The sequence below is a fragment of the Bactrocera neohumeralis genome, chromosome 6, assembly GCF_024586455.1.
Source record: "Bactrocera neohumeralis isolate Rockhampton chromosome 6, APGP_CSIRO_Bneo_wtdbg2-racon-allhic-juicebox.fasta_v2, whole genome shotgun sequence".
NCBI classification, from domain to species: domain Eukaryota; kingdom Metazoa; phylum Arthropoda; class Insecta; order Diptera; family Tephritidae; genus Bactrocera; species Bactrocera neohumeralis.
In genome coordinates this window covers 22,586,299-22,613,161 of record NC_065923.1, presented here as the reverse complement: position 1 = coordinate 22,613,161, position 26,863 = coordinate 22,586,299, and the positions used below count along the sequence as shown (strand labels likewise).

The 26,863-nt window shown below is 37.8% G+C and overlaps 1 protein-coding gene across 1 annotated transcript in view; it reads left to right on the top strand.

Moving 5' to 3' along the window:
* LOC126761822 (uncharacterized) overlaps positions 1-8,159 on the top strand; it is a 73,305-nt gene extending 65,146 nt beyond the window's left edge. The window contains exon 3 of the mRNA XM_050478230.1: positions 7,809-8,159. Coding sequence (XP_050334187.1) covers positions 7,809-8,159 — 351 coding nt within the window. The remainder of the gene's footprint in view (positions 1-7,808) is intronic.
* Positions 8,160-26,863: the final 18,704 nt, after the last annotated feature.

The following is a 26,863-nucleotide window of genomic DNA, read 5'->3' as shown; positions in this document are numbered from 1 at the left end:
GGTATGGCCGCCAGTTTGCCGGTGCAAGCCTTTTGAATTGCCTCTACGTCTGCATAACGCTTTCTTTTTCCGAAAAGGAAGAAGTCACACGGAGACACTTCAGGTGAATACGGGGAGTGGTTAATGGTTAAAATGGTCTTTGGTCAAATAATCGGTCACAATAATGTCCTTCGAATGTTGGATTCCGAGCAATTTTTGGTAGTCAGTCAATTTGTGTAGAACAAACCGTGCGCACACCTTTCGTATGCCTAAATGTTCGGTCAAAATGGGATAAATCGATGTTTTGGAGATATTCAATTCCATTTCCATGAATTTCAATGATGATTTCGGCTGATTTTTGACGAATTCACGCACAGTTTCGATGGAATTTTCGGTGATCACGTATTTTGATTGGCCCACATGTTGATCGTCATTTATGTACTCACGACCACTTTGAAAACGTTGAAACCACTCGTGCACTCTGCTACGGGAGAGGCAATCATCGCCATAAACTTGTTTCATCAATTGAAAAGTTTCGGTAAAAGTTTTACCAATTTTAAAACAAAATTTATGTTGGCTCTTTGTTCGAAGCTCATTTTCGCCCCGATAACACAAACATACTGACACTTAAAACGCAATAACTTCACTTTCAATCAATGAAATGTTATGAAATTCTCACTGGACAATCGATAAAATAGCAGATTCTAACGCACCAGTCGACATATAGATGGCGCCAACAGGGGGCGCAATATTCAAAAAGTCCTGTACTTTGGAAAGGACCTTGTATGATCATAGAACGAATGATCCGCTTCAACATTTTATTCCGAGATAAATGCTACAATTTCCTTTGAGGCTAGTGTAATGTCAACGTTTTCCACCCAGCCAGCAATCAAAAACGTGAGGTGAAAGGGTTATCCCACGAATGTGCCGAATTTCATTCAGATTGGTTTTCCGATATTTTATTCTATTATACACTATGTAACATGGTACCCGGATATAAAAAAATTCCCCTTCGCAAAATCAGCAACATCAATATCTGCTTCAACAGCTGGCCAAAGCAAAGAAAATCTGTTGATGCCTCGTCGTCGCGATTTATTACCCCTCGCCGGCTTTATAGACTTGTAGACTATCAGCGACAGTGTGTGGGCGCCTCTGGCAATAGCCGCGTACCGTAGCTGCGCGACTAAGCTTTTTTGGCGGCGGAAAATTTGTCTTATCGCTGCGCATCGCCGGCGTAGCGGTTAAATGTAATCGCATTGGTCCGCAAGCGGTTCATAAGGGGTTAATAACGAATTCCTCACCTTTAACTTATCACTTTGTACGAGAGCGGATAAAAATGCGGTCAAATGGTCATTTCGCAAATGCAACGTCAGAAAAGTGTGTGAGTGTGTGTGTGTGGGTATGCGCGTGTCGGAAGCTTCAATTGCGGATTATGCTTTTGCCATAAACGTAAAAATGCTTAACAGTTTTCGGCGTTGCCACGCATGCGCATTAATTTCACTTCATCGATGGTCGATAGTCAAAAATGCGCTATGTGAATATATGAATATGAGAGTGTGTGTATGTGTAGGTGTGTGAGTGGGCGCCGTTTTGGCTAAATCACTTTATTAAGAATGTTAACGAAGCCGAAGTACCGTAATTTCATATTACCACATTTTTGGAGTTAAATTTTGAAGACAACTGCTTAAGTGGCATTAAATTTACGATGATTTTTGCTTAAAGTGATGTGTATATATGTATGCATGTCTAAAGCGGTTAATGCTAATTGGAATTTATTTGCAAATTAAATTTTTTAATGAATTTTTTATGCAAGAAGAAGAGTGCTTTGATTTTATAATATTTTTTTAATTAAATATAGCTATTGAAATGCGCCTTGAGCTGCTGATTAACTCAAAATACCATAATTATCATCATGATCATTTTAGCGCTTTGCAAAATTTCTCAATATAAAGATTTCAACAGTTTTCAACACCTTGAGAGCAGCGGTGCCATAGTCGAGCCCAAATTGATCGAAATTAATGTGTGTTTCGATAAGAAAAATAAAAAGGAGAGGGGGTAGATGAATTCATTTTCAACATACTCACTTGTACCTCGTTATTTTGGGCCACAGAACTGTCTCAGCCTGTTTTTGTGTTGCAAAAAGGGAGCTTCATCAAGATTTTTTAAGTAAACAAAGATAAAGAAATCTCAAAAATTTAATTTGGTTTCAGTGAAGTCCTTTTAAATCCAATCAAATGTGTTATCTCTTCTACTGAGATACATTGTAATAAAAATGTACCCGGAAATTATAAGTAAAACGCAAGATATTTAATTATTCATCAATATTTATTTTGTCACCTTCAAAGTAATCTCCACCAGAAAAAATATACTATGCTAACGATTTTTCCAGTCCTCGAAGCGCTTTTGCAATGACCTCAAACTCCTTCAGCGAATTTGTTTTATCTCTTCGATCGACTGAAAACAGGCTTCCCGGAGCGGCAATTTCAGTTTTGGAAACAAGAAAAAATTACACGGAGCCAAGTCTGGTGAATACGGTGGTTGACCGATGGTATTCATTGCGTTTTTGGTTTTTAATTCGGTCACAATCGTGGTTTGATATCACATTATCATCGTGTAAAAAATCCACGAATAGTTCTTCTACAATTCCGTCCGTTTTCGACGGATGTTTTCACGCAAATGCCTCAATAGTACTCCTTATTGACTGTCTGTCCCTGCCGAACAAATTTATGATGCACCAAACCACGAATATCGAAAAAAAATGAGCAGCTTTGCCGCGGTGTTTTTGGTCTCGGCTCGTTTTTTCTTCTCCCCCCATTCCGATGATTATTGACTTGTTTGCATGTCAAACTCATGAACTCATGTCTCACCGGCAGTTATAATGCTCTCCATGAATGTGTGAATTCGGAATTCGCATGTCCAAAGATACCTGTTTCCGATACTTTTTTGAAAAAAGTTCAACTTTATGACAAGTTGAGTAAGAACGGCATTCTTGCCCAAAATATCCACCAAAATCATTCGAACGGGCTCGCGAGAGATGTCGATCTCTCTAACACCCGTCTGACGACTTTCAAGCACGAGATTCTTTACTTCTTTAACATTTTCGTTCAGAACGAGGCATGTCTTCAACGATCTCGATTGTCTTTGAAAGCTTTGTACCACTTGTAGGCTTGTGTTTTTGATAAAAGTGAATCTCCGTAAGCCTTTTCCAAAGTCGGATTATTGCAGCCTCACAGTATAAAATGTCTTCTTGCTTAGAACAATTCCCTTTATGCCCACAATTTCTCCTCAATACAATGATTTGGTACTTTTAAGGAGCCATTTTCGTAGCTTCAAGGAGTCTTCGACTATTCTATGACACAGATTGGTATCTGTTATGTGAGTAATGTTAAATGTTCCTTTCACAACCAGTATGGTAGGCTTAAATGAAAACCTGTCAGCCATCAAACGAGAAATTTGTTTAAAAAATGTTATGAGTAGTGGCTATTACGCCATCTAGAGAGAAGGACCTTAGTGAGAAGCAGTAATTTAGCGCTTATTTATACATTATGAAAATAGGTAAAATCATTTAATAGCCCCGCCCACTCCCCATACTATATGTTGTGTTGAAAATTGCTAGAAGTGCGATAATTCACTGAAAAAAATTAGCCACAAACATTATATCTCACAACCAGTATGGTAGGGATATATTTAAAAATTATATAAGTAATATTGCAAGTTATCTTTTGCGCCCCAAATTAGCGAAGTCCGACCATATTGGTTCTGGCATCAAATTTGTGTGTATATGGCTGATCTTTTGCCGAACATATTGGTCACTTTGTGTGTTCTGGTATTGAAATATACTATATACAAGTATTCATATATTTTTGATCATGACAATAAGACCTTGTGCCACAAATGGGTAAAATCGGATCAATACAATTCTTAGCCCCCGTATCCCCAAAATGTTATTTTATGTATATTTGCGAACTTTTGGTTGACTTTATACCGCCAATATGTAAAAAGTTTAAAGAAATTCATAAACAATTTTTTTCGAATAAGAAGGTGAACTCTTGTCTAATATGGATGAAATTAGGGCACTATGTACTGCATGCTCTTATGACATTCCATCTCATTGTCATAGTTTTTAGCAAATTGCATATTTCCCGTAAAGGTTCCGTAGTTAAACGCATGGCACTTTTGGCAATCCATCAGCTAGTATTACGTTTCCACTTGTTGCCCGGAACCCAGTACATGTGTAAACAGCTGCTTCTCGGCAGCAACCATATCTACAGTCTCCCTGCTTCTAAGAACATTCTCTGACGCAATGCGATGATAGATAGTAATTTTCTGCATTATTCGCTAACTCAGTAGTCTTACTGATCACAAGGACTTTCGTCTGGAAGATACTGCAGTATTTCGGCAGCTTGAAGGGTCGCCTGAAATTTAGCTCCACGCAAATAGATTCCGGCGCTCAATACACCAGCGGTTTTTGGTCCGTCCGTAAAATAGTTGACATTTCCGCTGTCTCTGTATTAATGTGATTTGAAACCTTTTCTCTTAGATAAGACATGAGAGTATGTGGTATATTTTTTATCGACGCGCTCCTTATCGTGCTTATCGAAGGTTCTTCCGGAAAATTCACTTAACGCCGTTAATCTAGCAGCTAGTTACGCTACAGAGCTTTTCATAGCAATAGCAACTGGTGATAGCTTGAGTAACCTTTAAAGTGAAGCCATTTCGGTGGTGAGAAATGAGGTTTTCTATTTGATATATCTAAAATACTAGTTGGTAAGTCAGCGTTACGACTTTCGGTTATCTTTTTGGATTAAAAAATAATTTTGAGACTTCAACTTACGATAAGCGGTACTTAAATGAAATAAAGCCATAACTTCTACCTGAAAGTATATATAAAGGGATCCAAACATATACTTTCTGGTAGAAGTTATGGTCATCTGAGAGCATATCTTTAGTAGAGCTGCCGAATCTTTTCGTAAAATGTGCTTTCTGGTTTATATCTTATCTTACTGACTTTGGTAGTAATATAAATATAAATATTTTTAAATAACATTGTTTAGATTTTCCAGGGCAAAATTCGTTTTTTTTTTATTCAAGGGTTATATACTGATTATAGCGACCCTACAACTTTTTGATACCATTTTTATAATACGATTTATACTTTACCTCAAAACAGACCTCAGTTTCGGCGATCATCTCTTGACTCGGCGAAACTTTTTTCACAGCGAGCATTCTTTTGAGATCTGAGCACAGAGAATAAGCGCTGGGGGACACATCTGGATAATACGGTGGATGCAAAAGCAATCGGAAGTCCAATTCTTAGATTTTTGCCATTATTTTCATTGATTTGTGACACGGTCTTTGCAATGCCTTGTTCAAACAGCGCGTTCTTTTTCTTCAAATACGGCGATTTTTCGGCGATTTTGGCCTTCAAATGGTCGAGTAATGATATCTAATATTCGCTGTTGATGGGCCTTCCTTTTTCAACGTACTCAATAGTATTCCATGCGCATCCCAGAATTTATACGTCATAACCTAGCCAGCCGACTATTACGTTTGCCACGATTTGAAGCGCGGGTTCATCGTGTGCAGTCCACTCTAATAACTGTCGATTGGATTGCGCAGTGAAACGATGGAACCATGCTTCATCTATTGTCACATATCGAGGATTTGTAACTCTTGAAAACCTCCAAAAACTGCTTCGAATCATCAAATCGTCGTTAGTTTTGGTCAAAAGCGAGCTCGCACTGCATCCACTTTGCAAACAGCTCTCTCATACCCAACTATTCGTGAATGATATAATATACACATTCAACTGATATCTTTACAGTGCCTGCTGTCTTGAACAACTTCACTTTATGGCAATCCGAAATTATTTTGGCGTTTTTTTGATATTTTCTTCGGTAACTACTTCCTTTGGGCGTCCACTGTTCACCGTCTTCGGTGCTTATTTCGCCACGTTCAAACTTAGCAAAGCACTTTTCAACTGTTAATTTCGCTGATGCAGAGTCTAGATATATTAATCAATCCAATTCAAGGCTTCAACAGTCTGGCTTTCCTTCAAAAAGCAATGTTTTATTAATACACGAAATTCCTTTTTATTAATTTTTTTTGTAAACTAACACAAGTTGATTCACCCAAAATGCTATAACTCATAAACTAATAACTCGACAACTGTCAAATTTAGGACTAACTTTTGAAAGTTAGGGCTAACTGAAAATTATAAAAATTATATGGATTTAATTTTAGTAGCGCCATCTGTGTAATAGACCAGGGACTTTTGAAGTGACCCGTTCCGTTGCGTTGCACTCTTTTTCAACCCTGGCTGGAATGTCTACTCTTCGTGCCCGTTAAGAAACTTACTAAAACTGCAGGTGAACGCTACTAGGTATAAATATTTATTTAGCAGTGTGGTAAATCGCATAAGTCGACTTAAGTTATTTAACAAATTTGAGTTAGCTCGACGAAATTATTCGAGACTCGAAGTGAGATGTTGTCTGAAACACTACTATGTAATCGAAAACTTCAAGTTATAAAAAATATATATGGAAATTATTTCTTCCGACTTTTGCTGGAACTCGTTCAAGCTATTTTAGCTTAAGTCGACTTAAACTATTTTGACATAAAACCAATTACATACAAGTATACATACATATTTTTCTTCAAACATCAACTCTGCCTGCTTTTAATCACTTCAGTAGAAGAGTTCGAATTAAATTGAATTTATATTTATTGTTAATCCGTAAATTGTACGATCTCACTTAGCGGTCGATAATTAAATTTAAGCAACTGGTGAATGGCGCAAGTCGAGTGTCAAAACTGTACGTACACTTTACACAAGTACTGTATGTATGCGCAGATGCTTGTTGTTGCGCGCGTAACATGCAATTCCGTTTGTTGCAAAAACGCGCCACTCTAAAGTAAATCGATGAATTAAAAATGCATTTTTCGAAAATAGGCGCAAAGCCGCAATAAACACGTAGACACACATACGCACACAAGTGCGCAAGTGCGCGCGTATGCGCAGATATGGCGGCCCCCGGCGGCGTATGAGCAACCAGCGCGTACTTGTAAACGTCGTGTTTTTGTTGTTGTTGCTGTTGTTGCCACCAAGCGCTGGCGATTGTAATTTAGCGCAACACTTTCTAATGACGCCTCGCGGTCAAGCGATAATGGATTTGGCCAGTAGACGCGAATGCGCGCCACCACGCCGGAGTCACTGCTAAATTGGAGAATGCGCTAAACGAGCGCGCTGGCGAATTGCCTTATTGGCGCATGTGCAAGCGGCTATATTTTGTCTACGTACATTTGCTGCACGTTCACTGTTTGCTATTTTTCAACGTTTTGTTGTTGCTGTTGTTGTCGACTAGTTATTCTTTTGGTCAACAAATTTGTGCGCTCTAAATTAAAATGCCAGTGCCAACAGCATCGTGAGCATTAACAATAGCCGCCGCCGCCAGCCAACTACCTACCATACAAGCAGCCAACAAGTACAACAACAATAGCAACAACAGAAAAGACTGTAGTCAACAATAATGTGCGAGTCAAACTGATATTTAGCTTCTGTCTTCTATCTGAGCCACGAGATCAAAGTGTTTACGTTCATATACATTAGCGCTTGGTTGTGAGCGTGTGTGTATGCGCGCGTGTACATAAATAATTCTATGTAGGTGCTCTTATAAGTAATTACAGTTTATGCCCTCCTATGTGGTCATGAAGCCATCATTGCTCCACACACACACACACACACACACACGACGGCTACGACGTAGCTGGAGCGCCGCGCTTGGAGTAGCTCATTCACATTCCTGAACGCTCGCCGCATCGTAATTTAGGCAAGCTCTATTGATTCTTGGACGCGCGATTCGGTGGCATTACAGCGTCAAGGCTATTATTATGTGTCTACATGTAAGTGGGTATATGCGCGCTGGCACAGAAGCGCAGGCGCGCCACTCGTCGCGTACTTACGCTATGGCTTGCCGCGCGCCACATGCCGCGGCCGCCTTCAATGGCTGCGCACAGTAGCACATATGCCGCGGCATGCGGTAGCCAACACTGCAGGCATTCAAGGACGCGCACACCATACAAATAACAACAACATCAGTGCAGCACAAATGATGTCCACAATGCTGCGCGTCGCTTCGCGTGGTTGTGCTGCGCTCAATTTCCTGGAGGATGTAAAATAGTAAGCACTACAATATTGGTCGCTATGTAATTTCTTACCTCTTTGCTTTTGTTGTTGTTTTGGCTATTTCATTATATGTTGGCTACCGCATGACGCATTCCACATGCCTGCCTGGAACGCGCGCCGCAGATAATCGCTCGTTCTAGTTGCATTTACTCGCCCGTGCGGCGGTGTGTGTGTGTGTGTTGCCCTGTGCCTCGTACTAGTTACTTTGATTGCGGGTTGCGCTTACGTCGCCGCAAATGCTGGTTGTTGTTGCAGATAATTGCATGGCATTTGCCGATATTTCAACGCAATTCATCTGTTCATTAATCGGCTGCTGCTTTTGTTTATAAATAAATATCAACGAGTGAAGCCACAATGGAACGAGCGAGCGAACAGGTTGCTGCGGGGTTTATTGGTGTTTTGTAATATTTCTTTCATAATCACTATTCTTCGCTTATGAATATTGAGTTAAATCTCTTAGTAGGACCATAAGTGAGGTGAGGCCATTAATAATAATAATATTTTTTGTATTTAACTCACTGAGGTGTTTAAAATACAAGAAGGCTAACAAAACTACTTCCAAAAGAGAGTGCCACCCACTGCGTGTTCCGCGCTTATAACAATAGATCGAACCGTCTGTATGTGTCAGCGTTTATTTTCTCCTTGGCACTTTTGTCAGATCTCCTTCTCAGCCCTGCTCAAGTTTCTATTTAATTCTTTGTAGTCTTTCCAGCCAGCTTTTGTCGAGAACATTATTTAATCTTCCCGCAAGATCTAGTTTGCTTTACAAGGCTCAGCTGAACACCATTTTAAGTTTTATATAACACTTCCTAATAGACCCCTATTCCATCCTATTTATTATGATAAAGAAATAACCAAAGAATTCTGAAGAATATATCAATAACAACACGGTAATTTTTCTAGTCCTAGAATATTTTGAAATCAACCTTGGTTTGAGATTTCGCTATAGCTGAAGTTCTGTGTCCGAAAACATCTCCACTACTTACTCTCTTCGAAATTCACATTTAGATCTTTCTTCTTTTGTTTACATTCATATCGCGATTTGATGAAGTTTGTTGCAGAATATCGAAAATGAGCTCATTCAATATCTTATTACGAAATTTAATAGCTACCCCTTAATATAACAGTTGACATCTCGAATCGCTAGCATGTGGTAAGTCTTAGGTTAGCTCAGGTAACCTTCTTATCTTAAGTTCTACCTTCGCTCTGCGGTAGCGTCCAAGATGATGGGACCAGAACCATGCATCGCAGAGGGATCCCACACTCTTAAGGAGCTGCTCCGCACGGAGGAGAAAGCGGGGAGAGATCAGCACTGGCAGCAGGCTGCAGGTATGCACCATGCCAAGCTGCTTCTAGGGGGTACAACCTCCCCAGGTCCAAAGAACTAATTAACCTCTCCGGTGACAAATTCCGCCTCCTCGTCGCGCTCTACACAGGGCACTGCAGGCTCAGGAAGCACTTGTCCAACATGGGCATAGTCTCCTGCGCTAACTGCCGGTTCTGCGACTTGGAACAGGAAACACCAGCACACCTAATTCTGGATTGTACAGCATTATGCAGAAGAAGGCTTAAGGCTCTGGGTTCAATATACATTGACAGGGATCACGTCACCTCAGGAGCGCCCAGTAGGCTCCTGGAACTATTCAGGCTGCTGGAACTTGGTGAATATATGTGATATAGGAGAGGGCACAATAGACCCTATGTCGCAGTGCAATACCTCACTACCAATATCTATATCTATATACATAAGTTCTATCTTCAACGCTTTTCCTACATAATTAAAAGGAGTCTGGAAAAGCGGTCTGATAAGTACTTAGAATCTTTGCCGCCGCTTTCACAACAAAAATTTATGTCATAACTTACAGCCGGATTGACTCGAAGTTTTTTAAACCGCTTGTGAAAGCAATTCTATCTGCGAATTTTAGAAAAATATAGAATTGCGCATTGAAATAAAAGAATGCTAGGAAGGTATTTACGGTGACTATTTACCTTTTATTGCGCGGTTCTTCGACAGTTTTTCCTCACGTGTGCCGAAAATGGCTATCATAGCGATTAATGGGAAAAAAATCCACGATCTCTTATTGATGGGCTGCAGAGTGAAGGTATCCAAGATATTTGAGAAAGTAGCAATATAAAAATTCTAGATGGGTTATACCCTGCATGGATTATTGGGCATAAGAAAATGGTCATTGCGATACCACCCTTGTTAACTCTGGACAACACTGAGATCATTTCAGAACAGCATATGAGGCAGGTCTACAGACACACTGATAAGGTCTAATCAGTTTGTTGACAGTGGACTTAAGTATTTTGCACAGTACACTCGATAGAACCTTATATGCGATGTGGAGGAGGCTTATTCCACGGTAATTGGCGCAGATTGAATAGCTTGGCCGGCAATCCGTAGGTCACCGCCGCTTTGTTGTTCTTCAGACGGGTAATTGCTATTCGAACTTCTTCATGGTCGGGCAATGGTCAGCTTCTCTTTAACTCTCGGTATCTATCCCATCTCGCATGTGTTGTGGTCGAATGTACCGTTGTGAGGTAGGCCGTCTGTTTTCTCTCCACTGCGACACAGCACAGCTCATCGTACCAGCGATTCTTTTGGCTTGTCCCAAAACCAATGGCTTCTTTTATAGCTGTTCATAAAGAGTTTGAAATGCCGTCCCACAGTTCCCTCTTACCGAGTTGCTGATGAGTGCCCTCAGAGAGCAGGAGTGCAAGACAAGTAGAAAATCGACGTCGAACTTCCCTTGTGTGTATTGACGTTAGTTTTTTGCTGCATAGAGGCAGGTGCGTAACTTTGCCGCAACAAAATAGGTGTCCGTGACAATGCCAGGATCTGAGAACGTTCGCACGTGTAAAACAGGAGACGTGTCCTCCGTATATCACAACATGATTGAACTGGTTGGTGGCTTTTCGATCCGGAGACAGCCAGGTAGCTGAATGAAATTTTCTCTCGGCCTCGGCGAAGTCGGTCACAATCAAACCATTGTTTCCTCAAAGATATCTTCTTTGCGCAGCCTAAGCATAATGTCGCTAAAATACATATCTGAGGTCTGTCTTCCGGCTATATGTCCATCTATAGATCTGTAGCGGTTTTTTAGGTTCCAGTTGAACTCGTTTCTTTGACTTTTTGTCATTTATTGAGGTTAAACCTTGACAAAATAGAGTTTGACAGGCTGAAATACTCAAAGCTAGAACTCGAAAGCTTATATTAGACTCTTTAATTCGTATTTTAAGGTTATATACATATGTAAGTTAAGTCAAGACATATCGGAAGCATGATGACTTCTGCTTCTTGTAGTATTCTTGAATTTATACAAGAATAACTGTTACTTTGTGGCATAATAACCTAAAACAACAAAGTCTGACAACCATGACTAGAGCTGGCTTAATGTTTTGCGCATGACGTAATCGCCACTTTCTATTGGCCACTTCGACTTTAGTCAATAGCTTAATGAATGAGAAACGGTGAATGTGACAAGCAATTCCAATTGGTGTCGAGAGTCGTTGTAAAAATGTGCTCCCAACCAAATGGACTTCAATAGACACACATATGTACAACAACAACACGAAACATATTTACAATTAACACCAGGCAAGTGTTGGCCCCTCAGCGCCAGCTGCAACGGCATCAATGGCTTAAATGTTGATAATTTAAATCAAATTGTTGTTAAGTTGCTTATCCAGCTGTGCGGCGTCCAACGAACCGCCGGCAATACACGACAAGCAACGACCGGAGACCGATGATCGCTATGCAATTTTCAAATTGGCAATCTCTTTAATGAATTGTCGCCGTTTTGTGACGTTCATATACGCAATGCACACAACAACAACCACTGTAATAATAATACAATAACAACAATAATAAAACGAACAGCAATAATAAAAGCAACAACAATTATTGTGGTATTTACAGGTGTACTCATATTGGGAATGAGGTAAACAAAAATCGCCACCAGCTGCTTTTAATGAGGAAATAGCCGAAGCGCTTATTCCATCTGCGTAGCGTCTGGCGGCAATTTGGCCGCCGCTCGGATTAACCAATCATGGCAGTATCAATAAAAATGTCATCGTTTCACTTCGTTCACCTCGGCATTGCTTACTGCCTTGCTGGCGAGCGTTAGGCGATTAGCTTTTCCGACGCCGAAATCGCTCGTTGGCGCAGCAGGTGAAACAAAGTTTCCCGAGTGTCAATTGGAAATTCGCAAAATTCACATTCGCTGCTATTCGCATATGTTTCGGCGCGCTTCGCCGCCAAGCGTCGTTTTAAAGCGCGCCATTTGTTAGCTGTCCGTTTTGGCAAACATTAAACGAAAATGAAAAATTTGAGAATTACAAATTTGGTTGTAAATTAAAGTTCATTTTTTCTCGATTTTAATGATGAAGCAAGTGATGCAGGTGACATTGTAAGGTGAGTGGCATGATTGGGGTTGTGAATTAAAGAAACACATTTCTTGTAACAATTTCCATAACCGAATTCGGTAATTGTTATTTAATGGATTTATGGACGGATTGTCGTTTTTGGTAAAAAACTAATTGAAGACAAGGTTAACATGTTTACATAGTTTTTATGTAATCACCGAAAGGGAAGAAATCTATCTTTATGTTCATTATATGGAGCTAAGGTTCATATGAACCATTTCCATCCACATTTCTAACTGAACTACTTAAATGATCAAATTTAACTCGGACTGAAATAGTTGTTATAAATCACACCTTGTGAATACCAGTTAACAATGTCCGCCAACTTTCCGGCGATAAGGACGGTCTTAGCCTTCTTCGGAACAGGTTTACCTACTGAAGTCCACTATTACGACAATTTATTGATCACTAGGGTGTTCCACGGTATGCACTTGTCGTGAACGGTAACGAAAGAATGCAAAACTCATTCGCTATTTCGAAGCGATCTCAGTCCGAGTTAAATTCGATCAGTTGGTGCATTTAGTATTAGTGAGTATGCTTCGATAACAAGTAGTTAAGTTAGAAATGTGGAAGAATTGGTCTTTATTATCCACTGGTTCATAAAATTGTTAAAGGCTTTGATTGCAATGGCCTTCAATGCCTTCAACGAATGACTTTTAAAAGCTATAATGGACTTATAGAGCATTCCCCGAGGTGGATTTTTCAGTCAGCAAGTCACAGGTAGCTAAATCATGTAAATACGAAGATTGCAGTTTCGTGTTTGGACAAAAAGTTCGCCACAATCATGCTAGAATATGATGATGCATTCAAGATTTTTGGTTCGAGTCTAGTATTAACACGTTTTATATCCAAAACAATAACCAAAACAGTACTCAAAACAATAATAAAAAAAATAACCAAAATATTAACCAATAAAATAACTAAAACAATAACCAAAACAAAAATAATAACTAAAACAATAAGCAAAACATTAACGAAATCAATATCGAAAACAATAACCAAAAAACTAAACTAGCCAAAACAATAACCAAAACAAAAATAATAACCAAAATAATAACTAAAACAATAACCACAATAATAACCAAAACTATAACCAAAAAAAGAACTAAAACAATAACCAAAACAGTAACCAAAACAATAACCAAAATAATGACTAAAATAATAACCAAAATATTAACCAAAACAATAACCAAAAAAAAAATAACTAAAACAATAACCAAAACATTAACAAAAACAATAACCGAAACAATATCGAAAACAATAACCAAAAAACTAAACTAACTTAAACAATAATCAAAACGAAAACAATAACCAAAACAAAAATAATAACCAAAATAATGACTAAAACAATAACCAAAATAATAACCAAAACTATAACCAAAAAAATAACTAAAACAATAACCAAAACATTAACAAAAACAATAACCAAAACAATATCGAAAACAATAACCGAAAAACTAAACTAACTAAAACAATAATCAAAATAGTAGCCAAAACAATAACCAAAACAAAAATAATAACCAAAACTATAACCAAAAAAATAACTAAAACAATAGCCAAAACAAAAACAGTAATCAAAACAGTAACAAAAATAATAATCAAAACAATAACAAAAATAATAACTAAAACAAAAACATTAACAAAAACAATAACCAAAACAATAACCAAAAAAATAACTAAAACAATAGCCAAAACAAAAACAGTAATCAAAACAGTAACAAAAATAATAACTAAAACAATAACCAAACGAATAACTAAAAGGACACCCAAAACAATAACCAAAATGTATTGAGCCGATCCATAAGAGATGTTGGGATCATTTGCTATATCTCTGATGCCAATATGACGATTTCCAAGCACTGTTTCTTCAACTTTTCGTCATTAACAGAGGTGAAAGGTCAACTTGCTTTAGGCAAGCTTTCGATGACTTCACGACATTCACTGAACATTTTGTACCACTCAAATATTTACCATATGTTCGTGATAAAGTAGATACCCCAAAAAACCTCTGCAAGATTTTCAACGATTTCGTAATCATGATTCCAATGGAAACACAAAACCTCAAGCGAACTGCTATTAATTTTTTTTTGTAAAAATCGCCAGCCAAGCTTTTCTTCTCGTAAACCAACAGCTGCGAATCTAGGGAAAAATATGGTTGAATCTGTTAAAGCGAGGCGTTTCAATGGAATAGTCCGGGTTAAATCTGATTAGACGTAATTCAATATTTCTAGCATTATTTCGAATTATTTTGTAATTATTTGTGGTTTTGAAAACTACTTGTATCATTATATGGGAGGCCGGTTTTATATGTTTGGGCAATATTGATTAACGGAGTCAGATGTAATGTTATTTTCCGAAAAGTTTGTGAGATTTGTGGCTTGAACTTTTGCTTTGAGGGATAAAAAAACATTCCAGAAATAATTTGAACCAATGCTACTGAGTTGACAGTCCTTGGAAAGTAGGAAAGTAAAATTCCAGCGGTATAATGACTTCTTTACTCGCTTCGTAATATATCTTTAAAGGCTAAGCTCCAGGTATTACATTTTATCAAAAGGTTCAAGTTGTGGGCTTATCGATAAGAATAGAGGAACGTCTAGTTTTGTAGCACCGAGTAAATAAAACCATTTAAATTTTACTGACTTAATGGTAAAGCCGCTTCTATGTATTCGCCCAGTTGGATACCACGCCGTAGTGCTCTTAGATTAGCATGTATACGGTAGTTAGACATTTTCTTTTACCATAAGAGAAACGTTGTCCGCACAGGCAATCACCCGCCAGCCTCGTTCTCCGAGCTCTGTAAGCAGGTTATTAACGAACAGTGAGTCAAGTATTTCAACCTGCGGTTTGCTGTCTCACAATTATAATCGGTTGACTTGGTCTGCTAACCATCCTACCAAGAGTAGCCTAAAACCTTACCCTTACTGGTGAAAAAGTATGTTAGCTATGAGTAACATTCTAAATATCTATACGGATGGCACGGAAATGGACGATGGAGTTGGTGCTGGAATATACTGTCCCGAGTTAGGCATAAGGCAACCTTTTAAGTTGCCGGATCTTAATTGGCGTAGACACCGCTTACGCCATTATAGCCCAGTTAACAACAGCGCGCCAGTTGCCGGATCACTGCAGTATATTTCAAATTGAGGTCTTTGCTAATGCGAAAGCCTCTATTGCTCCTGCAGGCAATTCCAGAATCAATAACTACGTAGACATCCAAGCAGCAATCAAGGCAGTAGCCTCTTACCACATATCGCCCAGAAGTGTCTTGGGAAGCAGGGCAGCAGTAGAAAGTGTTGCCAGAAGTAAGCAACTTCACTTCTACTGGCTGCCAGGCCACAAAGGGATCGAGGACAATGAAATATTAGACGAGATTGCTAAGAATGGTGTACGGCTAACATCCGAAAACGTTATCAACATTAAAAAACCCATGACGATCTTGAGAGAAGCATGCTAAATAAAATCAACAACCGATGGAACGAGCTTCCTGGGTGAAAAACTGGAAAAGTCATGTACAAAACGGTAGATCGGACGTACACAAAATTCTTATTGGCAAAGAACCGTGTAAGTGTAGCATTATCTACAGCAAATCCTCCTCATACTCATTGAACTAAATCAATTCCTAAATAGGGAATAGCTGACAATAGATTAGCAATAACTGTGGCTCCTCAGAAAGATATTTGACCTCATGGTAATACATAGCCTATAAATGCTATTGCTATCACTAAAAATAAAATTAGTACTCCTACGGGGGATGGGGTTGACAGATCAATAAGACTGCAGAAAATGTTTAGAGCAGGTAACTGGTGCCCAGTGGATCATCTCTTCTGTAAGCAACAAGGGTCCCCACGGTGTGATACTATTAAAGTGAGAGTCTGTTGAAATTCACGTCAAGCGCAGACATCCTAAAGGATGACTATTCTTGGACCTAGCAACTAAACTCCATCTGGTATCGCAAACGACGAAACTGGTCTATGCATGGCTTAATGGCCTTCCATATTAACCTAACCTAGCCCTAATCCCAAATTACAATAAAAATGTGTGGCAACGCCTACAAAATAAGCGATAAATATTTGCAATTATTAGAAAAATCGTATTTACGAAGTGTCACCTCGCGATACGAAAACAAACAAATGAGCAATACGAAGCAACAAAAAACGCCAATTTAAATGCCACACCATCCAAAGTCACAAGTGGCAAGAACTGAAGAAAAAATTGCCATTAAATTAGTTATATGTTTTTTGTTGATTAAAAATAAAAAAAAGGAAAATTAACATTCGATTCTCCATGCCGCATTGAGACACCACTACATTTGCACACACACACACACATACATACATACATATGAGTAATGCAATGAACTAGTGACACTTGCTGCAAAAGCCAATCCGCATGAAGATAATGTAAAGTAATAATTGCAACAATAATAGCAAAAACAACAGCTGGCTTGATGCAATGCATCGTCGTGCGAATAGACATTCACACACACACATCCATATACACTGCATACATACAACAACAGCGACAGCGACTAAATTAATCCACCATTAGTTGCTATCGACGGCAACAACAACAGTAACAAAACAAAACACAAGCATTCGACAGCTTCGACAACGGCGTATGACATGCTCATGTGTACTCACATGTGTGTATGTATGTGTTTGTATATGTGTGTTTATATAAAATAAATATCAGAAAGTGAGTAGCTAAAATAACTTAAATAACAATAAACCTCAATAGATTGCATCGGAAATAAACGCTGGATAGCTAAGCGTTGTGAAAAAGTATAGAAATGCATTGTGACAAAAAAGTACCCGGAAATTGTATTTCCAAGTGTTGAGAGTTGGCAAGAGAGCTCGACAACTCTCGCGAGTCCCTTCCAATGATTTTGGTGAATATTTTGGGTAGGAAACGCGTCCCTGCTCGACTCATCGCGATAAAGCTGAATTTTTTCCAAAAAGAGTTCCGTAAACAGCTATCTTTGGACATGCTTGATCGTGCGAATTCCGATCCCACATTCATGGAGACCATTATAACCGCCAAAGAGACATGGATTTATGAGTTTGACATGCCAACAAGTCAACAATCATCTGAATGGAGGGGAAAAACGAGCCTAAGCCAAAAAAAAATTACGCCAAAGTCGCTCAAAATCAAGGGGATGCTTAGTGTTTTTCTTCGATATTCGTAGTTTGGTGCATCATGAATTTATTTCGGAGAGACCGCTGCTCAGTTAAGAGTTCTATTTGGCCGTATAGAGGCGTTTGCATGAGAACAACCGTCGAAAACCGCCGGAATTGTGGAAGAACAATTCATGCATTTCACACAATGATAATACACCATCGCATCGAACTATGATTGAGACCGAATTTAAAGCCAAAAATGCAATGAATACCATCGATCAACTACCGTATTCACCAGATGTGGCTGTGTATGATTTTTTCTGTTCCACAAACTGAAATTACTGCTCCGTGAAACCCATTTTCAGTCGATCGAAGAGATAAAACAAAGCTCGCTGAAGGAGCTGGTGAAATCGTTGTCATAAGTGTATATGGCGGTGATTACTTTGAAGGCGACAAAATAAATATTGATTAAATAGTAATATTAAATATTTTGCGTTTTATTTACTATTTACGGGTACTTTTTTGTCACAATGTATACTCTGTCATATAAAAACGTGACTCTTTTATACTAGAGAATGCTTTTCTGGCAGAAAAGTGGGGTCTCCTTAGATTATTCATGCCAAAACTGAGCTTTTGTTGCTGGCGTGGTGTTAAAAATTCGGCGAGAAAAAAGAAATGCGTCTGGAAAGCGGGTGTTGCTTTTGTTTTTGTTGTAATAGCAGCCTCAAACATTCAAAAAATTCTGGCAGGTACTGCTGAAAATACAGTCTTTGAGTTTATATACATGGAACTAACTGTTGTAGGAAAGGGATTGAGCATTCTTGTAAAATGGAGGGGCACACATCGTGTAAAATAAATAAAAAAAAGTATTTTATTTATATCATATTTCGATTGGTTGTACCTATAAAAATAACATACTAAACTTTTTATGGGATACCTCAAATAGTTTCTGTTTTAGAAGACTGTAATTTAAGTTTTCTAAACAGTAACCGCTCAGTTCAATCAACTTCATTAGTTTCCCTTTAAAAGCGGTTTTCTCACAACTATATTTTTCAAATCTGCTTTAGTGATTCTTCGGAAGTAATCCGATATCTTTAAAATCTTTTCTTCGTATTCCGTATATCGTTCTCCAAAAACGACCAGTCAAATTCTACCTTTTTTAAACGCTTCTTTTTTACTTTTTTTTAATTTTTTTTCGACAATATCTTCTGGAAAAAGATTTTTTAACCGTTCATTCACGAAGAATAATGAAATTAAATCTCTTTTTTACCTCCGTCGGAAAAAAACCGAATTGTTTTTTTCAAATTTTGTATATAAATCTCATTACTCAAATACCCTGAAATTGTAAAATAATTCATAAAATAGTTTTTCCGAAAAACTTCTTTTTTTAGTTGTCACGCTTAGTGTGCCCCTTAAACTATTTGCTGATATTTGAACTCCGACAGCCTAATAACAAATCTGAGTCTAATTAACGTAAATACCGAGCTGGAAGTATACATTCTCTTTGGCCGAAATGCGATTAACTTCAAAAAACATCGTAGGGATTCCATTTCACCTTTTTCGTATATTTAGATAGGCTCTGTTAACATATATCCATCTTGGCAAACGTATCGCTTAAATACCTAACAATCTTCTAATTCTGTAGCTAAAAATTCCATTATCTTCACCACTTTATGGTGAAACAATTTACAATTTATCTGTGAACTTGGCTGTAATATAAAATAAATAAAAAAAAACCACACGGACAAAAAAATATCGCCATTAAAATACTCAAAACATTAACCAAAATGTGATCCGTCGATCCTTAGAGATGTTGAAATGCTCTGCTATATACTATATGTATCTCTGATGTTAACATGTTTCGATGTTATCGTCCTTAACCAAGGTGGATGGTTCATGAAGTAAGTTTTCGATGACTTCACGATCGTCATTGATTACTTTTTACCACACATATACTTATATTGGTGATAAGGTATATTCTTCTAAACACTCCTTCAATAATTTCGAAGTCGTAATACTATCGGAAATAAAAACTTTAAAGCACAGAGCAACTTTCGCTAGAAACGATAGGCAATGAAATTTTCGAAAGTTTTGACAGACGGATCAGGATGAGATGTAACGCCTTAGGGACATGCCAAGATCATGCGAAGGGAGTAAAGGGAAAACATGCATACTTTCTACTGACACGTTCTCGAAAAGACTGCAGAATGGTAGTTGGCTTAGTCACAGGTCACATTTTACTGGCATCACATGCGAGACATAAGGAAGTAGAAAGTGTAGGGAATTAAAAGGAGAGAGACGCTTGAGCACCTCCTCTGTTTATGTCCGGTCTTATCTAGAACTCGACTTAGGTATCTAGAAGCTTCACAGTTCAAGGGATTGACAGCCAGCCAGTAAAACATAGACTTTACTTAAAAATATGAACATTAATATACATCCTCTATATTGTAGATTAATGATAGACCCTCTCACCTGGCCTCCAAAATAATGAAAGATAGTTTGCATCTGAAGATTGTATATACTGCAATATGTTCATTTTTATTCGGGATATTCTGGCTGCTGTAGTATATACTTCTAAGAGCTTTTTCGGTATTATTATGCGTGGGTTCCGTTTCAATTTTTAGCTTTGGAAGATATTCGAGAAGTTACTCTTAAATAAGTGAACTGATTGTAGGCGGTCGCGAAAACTTTTATTATATAGATTTCTCCACTTTGTAATGGATTTACTGACATTCAACGCTTAGGTTCAAGCGAAAATCCTTCAGAGTTATCCGAAAAGCTCTCGGTTGTGGCTGTGATCTAGCTCAGGAACTTAATCAGAAATTTGAATTATTTGAACCAAGATTAATCAAATTATTCATAGATTCATTATATGAATACTTATCAATAACTCCACAAACACCAAACATTGATTCGTAGTTACCACAATTAACTAGGAAAGTAGTCACTTTAGCCACATATCTGACGAAATCGATCAAGCTTTAATTTGTATTGTCCGGTCTTTTCTTAAATTCGTTGATAAGATGAATGTTTTAATATAAATACTCTACCTTGAGCTGGTTGTCGAAGCTCTGATAACAGTGCTCTCCACCAGAAGTCTCAAACGTATGGTAAGCTCTTCTCTTCTTCTCACTGGGTACATGAAATTCATCAGTGTTTTATCTAAGGAACCTTGGCTCCGAAAAGTATCTACTTGTATATTATGGGACGTTGGATATTTTGTGTTTAAATTAACTTAGTCGGAGCCTCGATAACAATATACTAACCATAATTTGTATAGTTTTCGAAAGAAACTTATCGCACAGAATGTGGAAACCCAAAATACTTTAAAAATAAACACACTACGTGTGCTCCACACCCTACAGCCAGCGCGGAGACTGCGCACCCCACGCGGCTTCTGCGCGTGCATCCGACCAAGCGCCGCATCGTCGGTCGTCGGTTGTCGATTAAGCGTCGCCGCTTGATTAGCGCACATGGAAGTCATACAATCAACTGACTGTGTAGTTTTTATTGCATTTTTTTTGGAAATAATAAAGCTAAAACCTACGGTGGTGCTACGCCCGGCGCTGCGTCAATGCCAACGCTAATGGTTTGCCAGAAAACAACAACATAGCCCTTGCCGCGCGTCTGTAGCGTGCGCGGCAAATAAACGACACGATTTGTTAGCGATTTGACTAAATAATAAACTTGGGCGTTTGCCATCAACTCAACTCCACACACCGCATCAAGTTAGGGCGCAGACGCTATATAACTAAGGCGGAGCGTGCAGCTGAGCCGCACTCAGCTGTGTTGAGCGATCGAATCTGATCGTGTGACTCAACAACCCACAGCGCGATTTGACTTTAATTAATGCATTCAAACCATTTATGTAAATTGCGGGAAATAATTTATCACCCATCGATCGTTTGATTCAATTGAATCAGCATCGAATGTGCAGCGAAATATGTGCGCGCGTTTCGTACCCACTAACCTAATAGTTGGTAGTTTTGAACGGCGGTAGGGGCGCGCTCGGCAACGCAGCGCTTTTTACGATTCCAAATGATGCGGCGCGCCGTAATGTTGCCGCGGCGCGAGGCAGCAGAGAGAGGTGTACTATGTGCTACGCTTGGCGACGCAGCGCTCTTTATGATCTCAAATGATGCGGCGCGCCATAATGTTGTCGCGGCGCGAGGCTGCGAAGAGAAATGTATTTGCGGCGCAGCCGCCAATCGTTGGTGTAGGCGAAGCATGCAATATTGTGATGCGATTGACACCCACACAAAGAGACGCGCTCACAAATGCAAACAGGCGGCAGCGATTGGTAGACGCGCGCACAAACCTCGCATGGCTCACTGTGCGCGCGCTCCCCTACAGTCAATTGTCTTTTAGTTGTAATTTGTACTTAAGCAGTGTTATGAGCAGCACAAACATATTGACTTGAAAAAAGTTAAAGAGGGGGAACATTATGTTACTTTGTCTCTCCCTCAGCAGCGGCACAAAGAGGCACTTCATAACTGGGCCATTTGTTGTAATTTATTTCGACTTACATTGAGTGCCATTGACTGCCACATATCGTAACACCCCCACAAATTATGTACGTACGTATGTATGTGTGTAGGCAAGTTCACAAGGCTTGTTAAGCAAAGTAGTATTTATGTTAAACAGATTAGTGGCGAATAAATTCAAGCGTCTTATTAGTTATTTGTTAAATGTTATTCCCATAACGATCACTTTAATGTCTCTTAGTTGCTAATAATGAAAACGAAACATAAAAAGCATAAAAAGTAGATTTGTATAAATTATGGTTAGATAAAGAATCGATTTGTAAAATTTTGTCAGTGCGAATGCGTTTCTGACATGCTAACGGCATAATTGAATAACGGTAGTGGTAGAGTAGGGGAAATTTATGACGATAAATGCAGTGCTAGGGTGGGTGGGATAAAAATGCTGGTGTAAACATTCGCAAAGCGAAAATTGGTATAAATTGTAATTATAATCAGGTGGCAGCGTCAAAAAATTTAATTTTTGTAATAACTTATTACAAGAGAGCGCAAATTTCTCGCTTTATGTTACAGTTTTGTAAATAGTTATTTAGGAACTTGATAAATATGGCAACTCTGTTCAGACAGATATTGCGAACATTACTTGTTGAAGCAATTATAGTAACCAAACGCAGAAATTTCAACTTTTCATTCTAGGAGAGTTGTTAAAAGTTATTTAAAACTTCATAAATATGGCAACTCTGTTCAGACGAATATTGCAAAAATACTTTTTGAAGCATTTATAGTGTTAAAATGCTGAAATTTCAATTTTTCATAGTTAGATACTTTTTAATATTTATTTAGGAACTTGATAAACGTGGCAACTCTATTCAGACAAATAATGCAAGAATTATTTTTTGAAGCATTTACAGTTTTAAAACCTAGATATTTCAAATTTTCATTCTTATGGCGCACATATTTTTTGTATAAGCCTTTTTTAATTTTATACATGTGGCAACTCTGCAAAAAAAATAAAAATTTAAACAAAACTATTTAATGTATTTAGCTGCTTTTTCTGACGAATTTTCAACTTATTAGTTGACATTTTAAATATATTTCCAGATGGCAACACCGTAAAATAGGAAAGCAACTTAATCAAATTAAATTTGTGTAATAACACATCTAAAAGAGTACTCATTTCTTCTTTTGTGTTTTTTCTTGCATTCTATTAACTATCTTTTGCTAATAATTATTTAATTTGTAATAAAAGTGGCAACCTTGGTCTAGCCAATATTAAAATCTAAACTCTTGGAAATATTCAAAATTTTATACTGTCAAATATTGTTGCATTATCTTTTGCTAATAATTATTATTTAATTTGTAATAAAAGTGGCAACCTTGCTCTAGCCAATATTAAAATCTAGACTCTTGCAAATCTTCAAAATTTTATACTGTCAAATATTGTTGCATTAATTTTAATTTTTTTGCCAACAAGTTTTACATTTTAGATAAAAGTGGCAACTCCGCTTTAACTATTTAATAGTGAAATATTATTTCTTTGAACTCTGAAAACTTTTGACTGCCAAATATTATTGCATTATTTTCATTTTTTTAGACACTTCTCATATTTATTAAATATGGCAACCCTGATCTAATTATTTAACTCTAAACGCTTTCAAATCTTCATATTTGTTCCTGAAAAATTCTATTGCATTCTTTTAAGTTTTTTTTATAAACTGTTTACATATTTAAGAAAGGTGGCAACGTTTTATACTGTCAAATATTATACTACTTTATTAAATTTTCATAGACTCTTTTCATATTTAATTAAGGTGGCAACCCTGGTCTCACCAATAGTGAGATCACAACTCTTAAAAATCTTTAAATATTTTACTTTTAAATTTTTTGGCATTTTTTTTAATTTTTTTGTTATAGATTCTTTACTTATTTAATAAAGGTGGCAACCCTGCTTTAACCAATATTTAATTTTAATTTCTTACAAATCGTCAATGTTTCATACTGTCAAATCTGCATTTTTTCCTTACTTTTCATCGGTTTTTACTCGATTTTTAGGTGGCAGCTCTATAAAATTTTAAAATGCTTTAGCAAGCTTGAAGGTGGTCACTCCATAAATTAATATTTTTAAATCATACTTAATTGCAAACATAACTCTCTTTTTCAGTGTAAGTATCCATTTAAGAAGGTTTTATAGAAATAGTTTTCTATATTAAATACATGTGGCAACATTGTATAATTAATTTATTTATAACACTTCCTTACTTATTGTTTTCAGATACATTTTATTATTAATTTTCAACTTATGTTTAATTAATTTTTTTTTATTTATGTAAGGTGGCAACTATTGAAAAATTATTTAAAATTAATAAAAAGGAAGGAAAGATTTAACACACGTTTTTAGCACACAGTGTTGAAAATTTTAATTTTTGTTTAATTTAAAAAATTATAATTTATTTTAGGTGGCAACTCTACAAAATTTTATGTGGTGGGGACAGTGTGACATTAGATATGAGAAGATGCCGCTGCTATAGAGAGTTACAACCTACAAAATACCATGCAATGACACAAAATAGAAGATGGATTAGGTTCCGAACTCTCCCTTAATTTTAAAGCACGAAATATTTAAGATCCTCTTCTATAGCATCCGGCAGAATTCAAAGTCTGTAAGGATTTCCGTTCCGTTCTTCACTTGACTTTTTCTTTCATATATTATCTCCTATGAAAACTAACATAGAATGGGAATGTTTTCTTCGAGTTCAGTAGGCCCGTTTGTTGACCTTTCGATGAAAGAATTAGTTAGAAGTAGTTAAGCCCAGAGATCTATTAGCGCTTTTTTTTCGAAACTAGCAACCAATCAAAACTTTACAAGCAAGCAATATTTATGAATTATTTTCCTAAAATTCTCTACTTTTCATAAGAAAATATCATTTACTGGTGGTTTTGGTGAAAATTATGGTCATTGTTGCTTATGAAATGACTTTTCCTAGGTCGTATTTAGAAATCTTATTCTCCAAAATGTCGCAAGTTTTCTTGCTACCGGCACCAGATGGTTTGAAATTAAATAAGACTATTTGTTTCTGAAATTTTTTGTACATTACTCTTATGACGACTTCGTTCCGGAGGTCGAAATTCTGTCCAATTTATTCTTTCACGTTTGCTTCTAAGTTCTAAGGATTGAAACTGCCAAGACATCATCAACGGATACCGTACTTCTTTTAAAATTGCCAGGAATGGCAATCAAGTGGTGACATTTTAAATGAAAGAGCTCAAAAAGGTCTCAGAGGCCTTTTCCTCGAGCTTGCGTGTACGTATATCTGACCAAAATTAGTTATGAAAGAGCCAAGGAAAGAATCTAACACAGCCTGATAAGTATCGGTATATAACCGAATCATAACTGCCAACAAAAATTTCCATACGAAGACAACAAAGTTTAATAAGTAATAAATTTCACGGGGCTCGCCTCCACGATTTTCCTATGGAACTCCACAAGAAGAGCCGTTAAAGTAAATAAAGAGTATCGCTACTTTAGAGTGCATTAGTATCGATTGCATAATAATTATTGATTCAATTAAAAAATGCATTACCAAACGGCTGACCATTTAGCCTCCAGACGAGTAGTAAATATCAGCAAATATTGTTGCCAAACTTTTCGGTGGACGACGCCGCCACCAAAGAGTTTATCCATATTGAGCGGCGTCTTTACGGCCGAATACAAAGGTAATCACTTGCCACACTCAACCGCCGGCAGGCATACGGACACCTTTCGCATAACGGCGTTGGCGCCGGCGACGTCATGCAACGCCCTCCATTACGGATGGCATTTACCGATGGTCGATTGCATTTATGGAGGCCGCCTACCGCGGAACTCTATGGCCATAGCGCGCACAGCTGATTTGATTGCGCCTTCCCGTTGATAGAAATTGCAACGGTTCGCAGCTGCGGCATCTTTCGGCCGAAATGGCAAAAGGTTAATACCTGAATTAACGGCAGCATTTTTCTTTTTGGCGCGCCAAGCAGCATTGCCGACGGGCCGCCAAGTGATCGTGGCGCTTCGGGGACGCACATTTTGTCATAAATTAATTAATCGTTTGCGCAGCGCGACACTTTGGCCACAAAAGAGTCGTGTGAACTTTATTTCGATTGTCGATCAGCACTTAACGGCAACACTCGTGTGGGGAAAATTTACGTAGAGGACTGAGATAAGAGCAAAGGTGTGGAAGGTTCGTAGGAATTTCGTAAGAGAAATTTATGCTTGTTGGGGATTGTGGTATGGTGGTATCTTATTGTCTAAGTCTTTTCTCGCAATCCTTGCATTCGAACTCAACATTCTTTATGATGTGAATCAGTACACAAATTAATTTAGCACGGAACTAAGAAGTACTATTTAAAATATCCTTTTATTTTATTTTCTCCACGCCACATATAAAGACTTTAGCAAGGAAATCAACCCGGCTGTTATTTCATTCGTCAAAGTGGCGAATAATTAAGGGTTGTTTTGGTGCAAAAAAGAGTTGAGTTAGTCAGTTATCCTTTTAGTGATTGAACTCACCAGTCTTCAAGTGGTGTATATGTGTAGAAATGGAAACAGAAGGAAACATAGAACCGTGTGGTGAAGTCTTTTTATCCTGCCTATTACCTCTAGCAAAAGCAATCACTGGGTTGCTGTCCTTACTGTT